This window comes from Diadema antillarum, unplaced genomic scaffold (assembly GCF_040938485.1).
Source record: "Diadema antillarum isolate AM-2024a unplaced genomic scaffold, OU_Dant_1.0 seq00000472_RagTag, whole genome shotgun sequence".
NCBI classification, from domain to species: Eukaryota; Metazoa; Echinodermata; class Echinoidea; order Diadematoida; family Diadematidae; genus Diadema; species Diadema antillarum.
Window position 1 is genome coordinate 586,004 of NW_027271440.1, and position 16,250 is coordinate 602,253.

At 38.0% G+C, this 16,250-nt stretch overlaps 2 protein-coding genes across 2 annotated transcripts in view; one reads left to right on the top strand and one right to left on the bottom strand.

Moving 5' to 3' along the window:
• LOC139733353 (cdc42-interacting protein 4-like) overlaps positions 1 to 6,424 on the bottom strand; it is a 118,918-nt gene extending 112,494 nt beyond the window's left edge. Inside the window, exon 1 of the mRNA XM_071644189.1 lies at positions 6,211 to 6,424. Within this exon, the coding sequence (XP_071500290.1) occupies positions 6,211 to 6,234 (24 nt within the window). The 5' untranslated portion in view covers positions 6,235 to 6,424. The remainder of the gene's footprint in view (positions 1 to 6,210) is intronic.
• Positions 6,425 to 12,430: 6,006 nt separating this feature from the next.
• LOC139733344 (N-terminal Xaa-Pro-Lys N-methyltransferase 1-like) lies at positions 12,431 to 14,590 on the top strand. The gene is made up of 2 exons (XM_071644179.1): positions 12,431 to 12,598; positions 14,036 to 14,590. Exons 1-2 carry the CDS (start codon positions 12,431 to 12,433, stop codon positions 14,546 to 14,548), a joined length of 681 nt encoding a protein of 226 aa, XP_071500280.1. The 3' UTR covers positions 14,549 to 14,590.
• Positions 14,591 to 16,250: the final 1,660 nt, after the last annotated feature.

A 16,250-nucleotide genomic window follows, 5' to 3' on the forward strand; every position in this document is an offset into this window, starting at 1 on the left:
CTCAGAAGCATGCATAACGGTTTTCATGCATACTCTTTAAATGCCTATTGCCCCTATTGGCCCCAAAAGATAGTGTAATTTGATTCAGCATCATTCATTGCTGGTTAACTCCACCGACAAGGACTACACAGCTGTAAGCAGTAGTCATGGATCTACATCATCACCAGACATTCAGAATCAATATACAGCTGTACATTATGAGCATCAAAGCATTTCAGCATAAACTATAAATTCTATTTTATTGCTCAACCTTACAACATTTGTACCAGCACAATGTTTTATATTCATCATGTGACCACAAGATAAAAGTCATGTGTTGAAATCAACATGTTACGTACATTGTAATAGTGTCTTTTGAACCTTTCATGAAGCTGTCCATATCTTTACATTGTACATACAGCTGTATGATAGAGCATTTTTTAACGCATGCTGATCTCTAACAGTCACATCCCTACTCCAATGAAAAACCAACCAAACCAAACAAAAGTGGTATCTTGAACATTTTTAAAATCACTACTCCCAAAGGTAAACAGGACCTTTAAGGTTAAATCCTACAACAAGGGCTTGCACCTTTTATTCAGGAGCACTCTGGCCCGGAAGCAAACAGTAGAAGGTTCCGGGATGTGGCCACTGAATTCTGCTTTCCTCTCCATCACCACAAAAGTTTATTTCCTCTACATGCACATTGCACTAGGCCTAGTTACTTCCACACCCTCACTGCCAAATAATCAACACATTGGAGATGACGATACACGACATACAGCCTACAGGATGCAACCATGTCTAGACTTCCCTGCCTCTGTCTTACAACATTGTACACCTCTCCAGCAGTCCAGCCTTTTTGTAATCATACACTCCAGCTGGTGGCCTGCAGTGAGTCTTGGTTTAAAGTTACAATGTATGATATAATAAACTATTAAAGGAGAGTTATATGTAATTATAAAATTTGCTTCAGGCTTCATCAGGCCACATCAATTCAGTATAATTTGTAAATTCATAAAACAGACATACATAGACATCTAGACATTTCCAACCCATAATCGAAACAGCTTTGCGTACATAAACTGCCCAAATCTCCCTGAAAGTTATTTGGAAATTATCTTAATTCTATGCCAGAAGGGAGTTGAGAAATGCACTCTCTGACACAGTAATTGCAGACAGTAAATTTTGCTCTTCCCTGCTGCAAAGTCTGATACAGAAAGACTCAAATTGAGAGGAACTGGAATGTGACCGCAAGCCATAACTCAAAAGAATTTCAGGAATGCACGGAATGTTGAAGCAGATCCCAGACCTTGGATAGCCATCCACTTTTACTAATTGTGCAATATCACTGTCAATATCACATATGCAACTGGATTCCTCTTACAACATCATATATTTCTAATAAATAGGTTCGTATGATGGGACGGACAGTTGGGGCTACCCATAATGCATTGCCTTGAGTATCCATCCAGGGATGATCATCTTAAACTTCCTGTCATTAAGATGGCTCTTCGTTTTGAGTTACAAATCTTGAATGCTGAACAGGAAAGAAAATGACCAGTACAATGTACACAACTACAGGGTAAAATGTGAAATAATATTGGGTCTGGGAGAAAAAAAGAAAGAAAGAAAGAAAGAAAGAAAGAAAGAAAGAAAGAACACCCAAGAAATACTGTGCATACAACAAGTAAATATGAACAGCACATTGAACAACAACACAATGTACACTAACAGTATGAATGAATAGCATGTTTTCCCTCTGGAGTGATTTCATTGTATCACACACACGCACACACACACACACACACACACACACACAAAACCATCATCTTGATGACAAGCAGCTTTACAAACACAAATGGTGGAATCCATGTACACTGTGTACAATGTACTGTACATGTAAAGTTGTAGGCCTATTTCTTCAGCCAGAAATGTGAACTTTTCCTGGCACACTCCAGATTGAACATCTTTAATGCCTGTTAAATATTTCCTTGTTCAGGAAGTGTTCCGTGTTCACTTCTGGCCGGTTCATTTCCCATCAAGTGAAAGGCATATAATTTGTAACATAATGCTTGCACTCGTAATGGGCAACTGGTATCAACATGATGCTGCAGACACAGTGCAGTGTAGAAATGAATGCGAGTCTGAAGAACATACAGTACATTTGTACATGTTGTATGTAGTAGACAACTACAAGTAATCAGATACAGTTGTACAATGAATCCTTTATACAGAGACAGATTCAGATACTGGCAGATACAGTGTACGAACAACAAGAATACAACTTAGGCCTACAGTATGTATACGTAAGAGCAACATCTAAAAAAAAAAAAAAAATGGACAGGTGGTACAGTATTTATTTGCGCTGCAATAAATAGTTTGTTTAAGTACTTCTTGTATGCTTCATATACTGTATTTTCAATGACCTGACTCACATGAGAGATCATTTTTTGGTGATGGCTGTAGGCCATGTATTGTAATAAGGCTGTGTTATTGGAGTTGGTATGTCCAATGACATCAATACAAATCTGCATAAATCAAAATATTGTTTGCATTACAATGTACCATGCAGACAATAACTGCGCTCAACTTGTTCCAACGTTAACTTTATAATACTTGTACAGTCACTATGTACAGTACAATGTATGCCTACATGTACAGTGTATGTGTCAACTTCTTTTTGCTTGCACAGGTTTTCTGTACAAAATCACATGTACACGTACACCTGTAAATCAAGACAACCAATCTCAAGATTCTGAATGTAGGATATTACAAGCTGTTATGTTCGTGTACACATATAAATCAATGAAGATTTAGATGTCAAGAGCATCTTAGTGAGTTGTTGTTTTCGTGAATTGACAAAGAGGCTATCGTAAATGCCCTAATTACCCCAGTGCACAGTGACATAATGTTGAATTCACAGTCCAACAGTAATTTGCAAAATTCATGAAAATTAAACCCTCGTGAAAATAACAGCTACAGTGTACATGTATGTACAGTATCTTGATGAACCAATTAGTTTTGCCTCTCCTTTGTAATTGGTTAAAGAAAAAATAAAAAAAAAGGTGAAAGCATCAAACTGCCTTGCAACGCCAGTGGTAGAAAACATTTTGACTCCATTGTTGTCATGCAGACATACAGATTATGTATTTTTGTACATGATGTCGGGTGTACACACAGGGGACCATTGTCCACTCTACAACATATCTAATACCGTACTGTGCATTTAGGCTTTTTAATAGATTTTTGTGAGTTTACTGTCTACTGAGTATGCTACGTAAACCGATCTTCCTCTTTTTTTTTCCAATAAGACCTTTAAAATATTGTCATCACATGAAATTCTTCAAAGCTACAAGATAGTATAAACTACAATGTACATTTGTACAATGTGTTCATTTAATAAGCTCTCTAGGCAAATCTTTTCCAAAACTATTGGAATAAAAGGGTCTTATGGTATGTTAAGAATTATATCAGAAAGGAACATGTTTTAACGTGTACCCCTAAAAAAAGAGAAAAATCAGCAATAACAAAAACAAAATGAGGTAATCTAATTAGTCAAGCATAAATGAAAGAGTTCATGGACTTTAAATGCCAGTTACTGGGTGATCCATCAAAGTCTACAAATCTTCAGTCATTGCATGATCAATCACTCGCAACAGGTCAACAGCACATCAAATAACACAAATTTGTACAGTTATTCTTGTACAACTGTACTATGGATGGGTTGTATTAAATGTACAAGGCTAAAGAACCATTGATCATCTATACTGTACGTCTATCACCAACCCACACATCCCACTCCCAGACAAGGCTCAGACATTATTTCCTGCCCTTTGTTTCATCTCTCCCTCTCTTTCTCTGGTTCTCACTCACCCTCTCTCTGTCTGTCTCCTCCTCACTCACACTCCTTTCAATTCCTTTAATTTAAAGACAATACGTATCATTTTATTACGAGATTAGGTTTTAATCCATGCAAGCTTTAATTGGCAACAGTGCCGCCCCCTTGTGTTTGTGACTGCGAATGATGTCAGTTGCTACGGGTGGCTTCCCCTCCGATTTAATCTCGGCGGCCAAGGCTTGCTGGGCTGGGATGGTCCGTGTGACTATTTGTGGTGTGACGTGTGCTCTGTTGTAGTGTGTCTTGTTGTAGGGATTATGAGGGCATTCAAGCCCTCTATCTTCTGATGATTACACACACATTGGGATATCAAGCATCTATAGGAAGGAATAGGTCTTCAGATTGTATTGTGCTTTGTGTATTTAAAAGGTGTCTTGCTCTCTGCAGGAACATTGCACATCTGTACATTTCAATGTACTGACTGTGTGAGCATCTTTAATAGAGCTCTTTTTCTACAGACCTCAACTTTCAACAAGAAACAGTGTACATGTAGCTAAAGAGGACAAATTATGCAATTTTATGCCCAAATATGTTTGGGTGAAGTTCTGCTGTACTCAAGAAAATTCTAGCTCCACAAAAACAAACAGCCAAGTACTAGTACATTTGTAGATATAATAATTATCAAAAAATGAAATTAAAACAGAATAAATACTGTAAAAGTGGATAGGGTACTGTACATTCGTGTAATTTTTCACACAATTGGCTGGGTAAGATGATTTAAGCATACGTTTTTAATTCTGTGAAATCAAGACATACATTCAATATTGGAACATACAATTGTAAGTACAACAAGCCAAAATAATAGTGTGCTTTTACTTTTGCGTTCATTTCTGGTTGTGTGAAATGCGAGAAAATTTCCACTTTCCAACTTACATTACTATTAATCTTTATTGTGTGACACTTGAATGTGTGGCCTAATGTGTATCAGCATTATGCTCATTCTGAACCTAAACCATATTTTCTCCCGAGAAATTTTCTTAATATTGTACATTTCCCTGGACATGATGAATAGTGAACCATTTTTGCACATACTGCATCATTTGCAGACACAGAAAGTATCACAAGTCAGCCTTCAAACAACTAAATACTAACGTTACACTTTAATACTACTGTACCGGTTTACACTTTTTTTTAGGGGGGGGGGGGGGGGGTGGGGCTTGAGGGATTTTGGTGGTGCACTGGTAATCATTGCGACCGAAAGATCAGTCTGTATCTGGTCTCCGGGGATATGTTCCGCGGAAACTGCGTCTATAAACCAGTAGCTTCACGGATCCCCTCATCTATCAAAGAGCGATCATGTCATAAAAATAAAACCCCTCTGGACAGACAGATCTTTCTGTCTAGTACAAGTAGTATGGTAATCAGTGACCATCTACATTTGGACCATACTTTTTATTGTACTTGGTACGCGCAGGCCCTTAAAAATTTGAAAATTTTAGTGTTGTTGTTGTGTCTGTATGACTGAGTATGACTAGATCTGGAAAGAGTTCCTTATGTCACCCCCCCCCCCCCACCAACTTGCTCAAAATAAACAAACCACTATTCCCCCTACTAACGATAAACTAAATAAAAGGTTACAGTATGGCCCGCATGGGAAGTCTTCCCATAAATGGCATAACCTTTATTTAGTCCATTATTAGTAAAAAAAAAATAGCAATCTATCCATTTTTTGCAAACTAGTGGGGGGGGGGGGGGCATAACTCAAGGAACTCTAGTCTTTCCCTGACCCTAGATCTACGTTAGTACGTATAGTGCTTGACCGAAAGATCGGTCTGTATCTGTCCGTCGGGAATGTTCCGCGGAGACTACGTCTGGCTTCACAGATCCCCTATGGAGGACAGCGTTAATGGCAAAATATAAAAGAGTCCTCTGGACAGAAGACGGATCTTTCTGTCTAGTACAGTGCATGAGTGTACATTCCATAATGTGGTCTAACGAGTAACGTTGTTTAATAGAAAAGTTCCAATTCTTTCTCCGCCCACATGGATATTAAATGCCCATGGTTGTAAAGTGGCAGGTTTCAGGTGAGTGGTGTGAGGTCTAGAAAACTCCAATGACCAACACTCAACATGCAGTATCATCCACATACACACACACTTGTCTTCCAAAGCCAAGGGTTCACACAGCGTAGGCTCTATATTTATTATCATCATTGCATATAATCCCCTTTCATTATCACGTCGGGCATACACAGTCTACCGTGTGACCAGTGAGTTACCCGTCTCTATTATCATTCATTCATTGATGATCGCAATATCGTAGTGCAGAAACAGAGCCTCACACACAGCGGTCACATCGCATTCTTCCATTTGATTTTAGTATTTACTTACCCACAGATCGGTTCCCCAACTCATGATTGCTCTCTTTTTCTCAGTATTCCAACATAAAGAAGAACATCCAATACTAGCAGGATTTCGTGTCACAAGTTTAGTCACCGTACGTTACGCCCGCTCACTCAAGAACCGCACATATCCACCCCAACGATTACCGTACATCTATTTCCCTTTTCACCACCAGTGGAGTGTCCTACGTAGTGTATTTACTGTATGTATGTGGTGCACACTGCATGAATCGCAGTTAGGCCACTGCTTAGCCATGCATAAACCGGTGTAAGATGCATGCAGTCCGTAGGATCGTCAAAGAGGGGCGTGGTGCATTGTGGGATGAATCCAAAGCTGTAAAATAAAATATAAAAAGTCGTGAGAATCATGTGATGGCGCTATTCAAGTTTTGAAAAATACATCATGTAGCTGCAGAATCAAAGAGAATAAAATTATTTTCCCCAGTGGTATAAGAGGAGAAAAATCTCTTTGAGCAGAATACATTGTAGTACGCAATAAGAAAGTCTTCATTTTTGCGCAGCAGTGAAAACCAAAGAAGCCATGTTGTGTGTTTCTTGCAGTTGTTCAGGGGATGGGGGGGGGGGGGGGGTGGGGTGAAGATTTGCAATGCACTTTGATCCTATTTATGAAGAGTTTGTTTGCAAAAACCGATAAGTCCATATTTGTCAAATGGAGATATTTGCGATTAAAGGTCAAGAAAAATAAAGAGAATAATAAGAAAAATTTTGCTTCTTTTGACCATAACTTCAAAAATGTACCTTTATATGTAGTGACCAATATATCATTTAAAAGGTATTATTTTGTACTTTATGACAGAGACCGTACTTCAAAATCTTCAAAAATGGACTTCTCGGTTTTTGCAAACAAACTTTTCATATTTCCCAACAAGTAATGGTAGGTAAATCGTGTTGTGCGTGCTTGTTGGTTTGAGAAGGGATAACAACCATTTATGAAAAAGGTTGATCTCGTATGTCTTGATAGGCCTATAGTGTTACACAGTACTTGAAGAGCAAATGAAGTGTTTGTTCGCAAAAACTGATAAGTCCATTTTTAAAGATCGGTGTCTGTCATTTTAAAGTACTAAATAACACCTTTTAAATGATATGAAGAGTTTGTTCGCAAAAACCGATAAGTCCATGTTTGAAGATTTTGAAGGACAGTCTCGGTCATAAAGTACAAAAAAAATACTTTTAATGATGTATTGGTTATTACATATAAAGGTACATTTTTGAAGTTATGGTCAAAAGAAGCAAATCTTTTTTTATTATTCTCTTTATTTTTCTTGACCTTTAATCGCAAATATCTCCATTTGGCAAATATGGACTTATCGGTTTTTGCGAACAAACTCTTCATATATTCGTCACTATACATAATATAAAGGTACATTTTTGAAGTTATGGTTAAAAGAAGCAAAAATTTTCTTACTATATTCCCTTTATTTTTTTTAACCTTTAATCACAAATATCTCCATTTGGCAAATATGGACTTATCGGTTTTTGCAACGAACTCTTCGTGAATGGATCAAGTCAATCATGTAGGCCGATGTTCTTATTGACAAAATTCAGCGCACATTTTGTACAATTAATACTAATAGGCCTAAGTATCTTGAAGCATTCGTTTTTCCGTTATTACATTGCAAGTCACTGTCTCTGTTGAAAGGCGAGAAGAGGACCGTGTTCAGCGACTTACAATAATAGAAGAGGGTACATGTTGGATGAAAAAAAAAAAAAAAAAACACACACACACACACAAAACTGCAGACGTACAAAAGAAAAATCCCCCAACCAACCACCTAAAAACGGATTTACAGGTGAAAATGCATTCTATGCTTAGAATGAGTAAAATTAAGAGTTGAATTAAAACTCATATTGAAGAGACCGGTTACAGTTAATCTGAAATAACTCTCGAGAATAAGAGTCCATGAAAATGACTTCCACATAAAACGTTATGATAGGCCTATGTAGGCCTATGTACAGTTTCAAAAAGCAGTTATTTTTATCATAATCAAAAATGAATATGGACCCATGCTGAGTGAGATATTCTTCTCTATATACTAAAACAAACAAAAGAACAAAAAAAAAAACCGTTATGCCAAGATGAAGATATCAAACTATGAGGTTAACATTAAACGGTCGTAAATGGTTTGACCCTAACCAGGCCGGGCTTTTTTGGGTGTTCTGTGGCCGGGGAGGGGTTGATTCAACCCCCCCCCCCCCCCCCCCCCAAGATCTCGGCCATCGATCGCGCAATCGTCATGAAATTTGGCACGTGCGTTGCCTGTGGCGTATTCTACCACGCAATACAAAAATAAATGGAATGATTAATTATGCTAATATATGCATAAAATCATACATTTTGCTGTAAATCAGAAATTAAAGCTCCTAGAATCCTAATTTTTGGTGAAAACATTCTTTGTAGCATTCCTAACAATGTACTTGAAAAAAAATTGTTATCGAAATCAATTTCTTATGTATTTTATTGTTTTATGAATTTCTTATGTATTTCTTTGTTTTTCTGCCTTTTGTTTTATCATTTTCTTCCACAAAATTTATGACAGAACCTATTTCAAGCATAATTATGCTAAAATCAATTAGTTTCAGCCTTTGAAAGTGAAAATAATCATATTTTTATGAATAAGAAGAGAAAACTCCATTTGCATAGACTTTCTACACAAAATCACGTTTTTGAGCCATTTTTGCCCTGACAGGCATGTATGAAAAGTCATGCAGCGTCGTAATGGTATGCGCAAATTTCGCGAAAATGGTGTCAAAAGATGCGCGAGACTTGAAAGTAAAAAGTCAGCGAACGGCGCGGTCGAAAAATTTCGCGCGGCAGAATAGTCGCGAAAAATGTCGTGGGGGGGGGGGTTGATTCAACCCCCCCCCCCGGCCTTTTTAGGGTTAAAAATCAACTTGTTATTTTGAATCAAGCAACTTGAATGCTAATCAAAACAATTCCCTTATCTTGTAAAATTTGCATTGGGAGTTTGTATACATTGAATAGCCTACTCCTGCGGACTACCACGACCACGAATGGACTATTATCGCCGGTTCTGATTAGGTCTCTTTACTGGCCCCCAGTAAACAAAATGTGGCTTCCCTAAAAAGTAAAATAATGTTGCTGATGCATCATTGTATCTATAATGTGGAATAATAAGATGTAAAAATCTATGATTTTTTTAAATTCAATTTATATCCACAGAGTATAAGAACAGTAAAATACAAACATTACTATGAGTGCGCAACTTACATCATGCAAGATGCAATGAATATAATTATAAAACGTGGTGGAAGCAATAATAAATGGCCTTTCAAAGGCTGATCCCTGTCAATTAAAAATGGTACAAAACACTACAGAATATACATTGGACTAGGACAGACGGCAAAAACATTACGATAAAACAAGTAAGGAAAGTGATATATCTATAACTCATTCATGCGTGTGTCAAGCGAGATTACTGAATCAAAAGAAAATGTTACACTAGTCTTAATCCCTTTTAAGCGATGAAAGACTAATGGTGCATCTTATGTTGTCTGGTATAAGTCATTCCACAAAAGAGGGTCAATATTATACCTTTCAGTATTTCTATAGAAACATCGTATTTGTAAAATGGAATAATAACTTATTACTTTGACGAGTATCAACTGTATATGCAACTCTAGTATTGTTTTCAATGAACGATGAAGCAGTTGTCTAAAATTGTGGCTAGATATTATTGATACAGACACTTCTATGCAAATTTTGGCATGTATAACTATTTTGTTAATTTCATACACAGATAACAATCTTCGTAAAGTTAGTTTAAAAACAAAAAACAAGGGCTCTGAATTTACAAAACAATCCAAATTCTGTAAGTTCCTATTATAGATCCGGATGCAATTATTTTAATATTTCATGTTATTTTTCATCTATTGTCATCCTCCTATAATAGTGTACAAAATTAATGTATCAACTTGCAAGATCGCAACTGCTATAGATCTATCTTCACTGACAGACATGTCGAGGAAAACAAATTCAGGAACCAGTAGGAATCGAAACCGTCATCGATCACCCATCACACTTATAACCGACGGGCTATCCCTCGGACTGCGTGCCCATGTAAATAGTGACATATTATACACGCACTGCAGAACTGGGGGCTGCAGCCCATCCTTTTTGGCTGGTAAACTTATACCTAAACCAAATAAAAACAAAAGCATGCAAATCGAGGGGGAAAAAACCCGGAAGATCATACTACATCCATTAAATTTCTAAGGTGGAGGGGTACCATTTAGATTGACCCGGTGACGATCCCTTGGGCGGTCCCCCCCCCCCCCTCCGTCTCATGAGAAAAAAAAAACGCAAAAAAGAAAGAATGAATAAAAGCAGGAAAGTATCGAAGAGTGCATAATAATATCATAGTTACATTAGTATATTATACAGAGGGTGAAAACTGACAAAAATTAACCCATATTCAACCTTTCTATAGTATATCAATCTTCTCTTGCTTTGATTCAGTAAATTCGTCCCTGACTATTTAAAGGGGATATGGCTAGTAACTGATCAGCGGGAATCGGTGGGAATTCTGGGGGATGATTGTTCCAATTCAGTATTGTTCTGTGAAAATTATTCGGTTCAGAACAGTCTCCATATTCAAGTAATGTGCAGTTTAATGCCCCGTCACTGTACAGGCATGCTAACTTGGAACCGTTAATGGTTAAACTGCACATTACTTGAATATGAGGCCATTCTGAAGCAAATAATTTTCACACAACGACAGAAATAATGTAGTCTTAAATGAATCCTACAAGGATTGGAACAATCATTCCCCATGCAGCATTCCCACTGATTCCCACTGATCAGTTACTAGCCATCCCCCTTTAATAACGATGTCGGAATTTCAGAGCCTGCAGGCTCATCTCAGCAGATGTAATCTTTCAAATACATCAATTTATTATCAAAGGGTGACAATATTGATTAAAAAATCTGTCATCTTTATAGTGCATCTTCAACCCCCAGCATTAACATTCTTTTTGCTTTCATGCACTTATGAGTGATCAATTTTTTTTTTTTTTTGCTCTTAGGTCCAAAACATTGCCACGATCATCCACTGACTTGGACTCTTCACTAAATTTCTGCAAAATTGTACGGTTCTTATTCAACCTTCGGTTAGCTGTATGCCTCTGTTGTCTCTAGGGGTCCAACCAAAGCGCCATGAAAAGGCGCACTGGTGATGCAACATACATGTAATCATCTATGGAAATAGTATGTTATTGCTATATAAGGCTTATAACATTCTTGATGTTGTTCATAATATCGATAATGGTGATGATGATGATGATAATAATAATAATGATACTAATAATAATGATGATGATAATAATGATGATGATGATGATGATAATGATAATAATAATAATAATAATAATAATAACAATAATAATAATAATAATAATAATAATAATAATAATACATGTAATAATAATAACAGTAATAGTGGCTATACTAACTCTTGTATGGCGCACAGGTCCACCTTTTAGTGCTCATGGCGCTTCAAAATTGAAAATATGATAATAAATGACGATGACAATTCTTTTTTTATCTTAACATATTCAAAATCATCACTGATAGCATGATTGGTTATGGATCATCATCGGCAAAAAAGAAGAAGAAAAAGTCAAATAGTTCGATTATCAGAGTATTTACGAAATTCATGATAATGTGTAATTCCGTATTTCGTCCTTACATAGAATAATTAATATTGATAATTCAGAATAGAATGAAAAACGTGATGTTCAGAAATACATTCACTTTTCAACATTTCCATACACACGGTAATCATGGTACAAATGTAGTTCCGACAGGTGCCAGCATTTTGATTACAGTAACTTTCACGACCTGCTCGTGATTTCCGACTCTCTATTGATTGTGCATATCGTAGGCCGAATGCAGAGAATCGGACGGTGTCGGCCCAGAATCTTTATGGATCGCGAACGAACCGGAACATGTGCGTTGCTATGAAAGATCAGTGCACGAATCCGTACCACAGAACTCTTAATAGTTCTGTGATCCGTACGTGTGAACGTGTGTACTGTACTGATAGGATACGGCCAGCCAGCCAGCAGCCAGCAGATCGCAGAGGAGCTACACTTTCAGTTTCAATCACAGTCTATGGAATCTAGAGCTCAGACAATATAAAGCTGCCAAAGGATAGGATTAACTTATCAAGATGGAACGACCGTCGGTTGAGCAAATGACGAAAGAAGCCTTTTACGATGACGCGAAGGTGTACTGGAAAGAGATTCCAGCCACGGTTGACGGAATGCTTGGCGGTTTCGGTCACATATCGGGAGCAGACATCAACGGATCGTTGGAATTTCTCAAACCATTTTTGACGGTAACAAAAAACTTTTCCCCCCTACAGTATTAAGAATGCAAACGTAATATGCACACTGCGGCACATATGAATTTCTAAAAGTGTACATCAAACTAAAGCGTGTTCCAGTTTTCTTTTATTTCAAAGAACCAGGTTAGCCGGTACTCATGTACTCGCTCGGTAGATAGCTAACTACACACGGAGATGGGTATGTGGGACTGGAATATAAATGCACATTTTTGTTAGGCCCCCCCCCCCCAAAAAAAAACAAACAAACAAACAAACAACAACAACAAACAAACAATAGCGTTAGGTCTAGACTATCTTGAAAGCTCCAGTAATTTGTTTCTCGAGGTGGTCTGGAGTATTCAGCAATACCAAAATAGAACACATCAGCCTACTTTCTTGAAATTGAAATTGATAATGATAGTGAACAAATAAATTGAAATTGTATTTGTAAATTTTAATTGAATTGAAATTGAATCCTCTTTGATCTTTTTGGCCGTGATTTGATTTGTGGACTAGTGACTGTAAGTGTAGGTACTAATTAGTCAAAAATCCAGCACGAATGGCTGTATTAAAGGCCCACTAATTTACTTCCGATTCCGCGTCTGTGCAGATATCTCAAATTCTTCTGAACCAAACTGCACCAAAAGCAAAATCATGATATCAATGCCGACTTGTCGCTCAGAACAACTCATTCTTCGCAAGCAATCAAGGTAAACACTGCCTGTGATCTGAAACTGAAGTAAGCCATTTAATATTGTGCAACAAATATTCAGTTTCAAGTAACTGGGAGCAAAAAATCAATTTACTATTCAATATCTTTCTGTTTATCATGTTATCCTAGTTTTCATTGCTACTGCAATTCAGTGCTTATTTACAGTGTATGTCAAAGGATAGTTTGTCAATGAGTATAAATGAATATAATGAAAACATATCGACGGAAGAATTTCATGAATTTGAATAATTAGGCAGTACCTACTGCATGCTATGAGGATTAGAACCACCACTTGCTGTTGGACGGAAGCTGGGTGGTGTAGTGGAAATAATGCCTGTCCGGAGATCAGGAGGTCGTAGGTTCAAATCCTTCTCGAGTATGTACGCCCATGATTTTTTATCATGGCTACTTGTATGCTAAAACACTCGTCAATTCAGTTGTGTTCCCACCTTGAGTAAATTGTATTAGTATGAGTTGACTTGTATTCCTAATGGTAAACATATTCCACTCCTTTGTTTCTGTCTGTGGTCTTGGGGGAAAGTGAGTAAGTGTATAGATTTTGACTGTACACATTGTTTTATGAGCAGTACTCAGACAGGCCTGCATATTTTCAATTGTAGTTTGTGAATGTGCCTTATGAAACGCATTGCCATAAAGGTCTTGTTACTTTTTTCCATGAGTTTCAAAAGAATTTGTCTTGTACAGTATTTTTTTTTCTTTTCTTTTTTTATGTACAGTGTTCATGGCCTGATAGAGTCCAGTCAGAAAGAGCCCTAGACTGTGGAGCTGGAATAGGACGAATCACCAAACACCTTCTTCTACCCCTCTTCCAGCATGTGGATATGGTTGAGCAGACTCAGAAGTTTCTCGATTCAGCCAAGTCGTATATCGGGGCTGAGTCAGAGCGGGTGGAGCGGCTCATTTGCCGGGGGCTGCAGGACTACAGCCCTCAGCCGGAGCACTACGATGTCATCTGGGTACAGTGGGTGCTCGGCCACCTCACCGACGACCACCTGATTCACTTCCTGCGGAGATGTAAGGCTGGCCTGACAGAAAATGGCATCATCTGCGTCAAGGAGAACATCGCCCGCTCGGGAGTGGTGTTCGATGACCAGGACAGCAGCGTGACGCGCTCGGTAACCGAGCTGAGGAAGCTGTTTAAAGCAGCTGGGATGAAGATCATCAAGGAGGACACGCAGAAAAACTTCCCGATTGGACTCTTCACCGTCAAAATGTTTGCCCTCAGATGATTACGCCCAAAGGCAGCAGGAGTTATGATATCAGTCTTCACTTTTTTTTGAGGGCAAAAATCTCGTCTTGATATTGCCCTGTAATAAAGCACAGTCGCCCTAGCTTTATTGGAAAGAGTGGTGGACAAACTTTTCTTCGGCTTAAATAGGGCTATCACTCAGCGATATGTGGTACCTGACCCATGCCAATCACCCACCAGTTACACGCACATGCACATAGACACAGTCATAACAGAGAAGAATTAGAGAGAGAGATAGAGAAGATGCATGCAGAATGTTTACACCAACGTGTTACCTGACTCTTCACACACACACACACACACACTGCATGAACTACAGTACGAGTCTGAAGCACAATATGACTGCAAGCAAGATGATGTCCTTTGGTCTTAAATAATCCGTTAAGGATGAGTCCTGAGTATGCTCAGGGAAGCGCCTATGGGAAATGCATGTTGTAGCAAAATCAAACCGTCCTCAATGGGTTAAAAGTGCCATAAGCTGTCCCACTGTCAAATAGTAAATGCTAGTACTGCACAAGTCTTCTATAGAACTTTCGTTCTAAAGTTTGAAGCTGCTTTCCCTTTTTGTAAAGGCTACTACATGTATGTTTAAACACATTGTTAGTTTGAGGAGGTTTGTCCTGATTTGACACTGTTTTGAGTGTTGAAAGGCAGTCGGGGGTAAATGTATGTGATCTGCTCTCTGATGTGCATCACCGGTATTTGTTCAGAGGTACTGTTTTTTATTTTTTGTTTTTCCAGATATTCCTGCAGGTGTTTACTTTGAATATGGCGATTCTGTGAGGTTTCAGCTACATTAGGGACTTTGACGTGATGACGTCATAATTTCATGATGCTGCATATGCTCCATGTTCTCTGGAATGTCAACCGCCAGAATCGAAAATGCATCCTTGAATGATTTCACGTCCTCTCAGATTGAGGACAGGAGTAATGATGGCAGCGCGTGTAGCTTGTATTTGGCGCGATGATTATGACGTCACCACATCTGTCAACTGGCACTCATCATCGGCTGAAATCTTGCATGGTTATGGGAGATGCCAAGAATGTTGACTTACACAGTTTGCAGACGGCCTGAACGCCGACAATATAAAAGTCCCTAATGTATCTTGTGAATCAGGATCAATGCGTTTCCCAATTGGGTGAACTTGTCATGCATTTTGTCAACACTAATGTCAATACAAAATTTCAGTGGTCAGTGAGATGGTCAAAAAGTGAACGTAGTGACCATCTTAGAGCTCCAGAAATGCATCATTGGACTCTTACATAGTACATGTCTCTGCAACTCATCACTGACAATGTGTGTAAGAGTATTATAAAAATTTCCTTTCTGCTACTGAAAAAGTGGATATGTTTGTGCGACTAATTTTTCGTGCTTGGCCAAGTAAAATGAGTTCCGTGTGTTTCCTGTTAATTCTGTGGAATCAAGACATCAACTACTGGAGCATATGGCAAGCTAAAATATTTGTGTGCTTTTATTTTCACGCTATTTTCTGGTTGCGTTCGACACCGCAAAAATTTCCACTTTTACAGTACTTTGATGTGGAGAAAAACTACAAGGCTTTGTATTCAATTCCAAGTCATGCATTATATCCAGAGGTTAATATGATAACAGGTATCATAGTTACCTGCTTGATATGATGTGTATCATCAAATGGGATCTTTTTTATGCTTATTGAAAATTA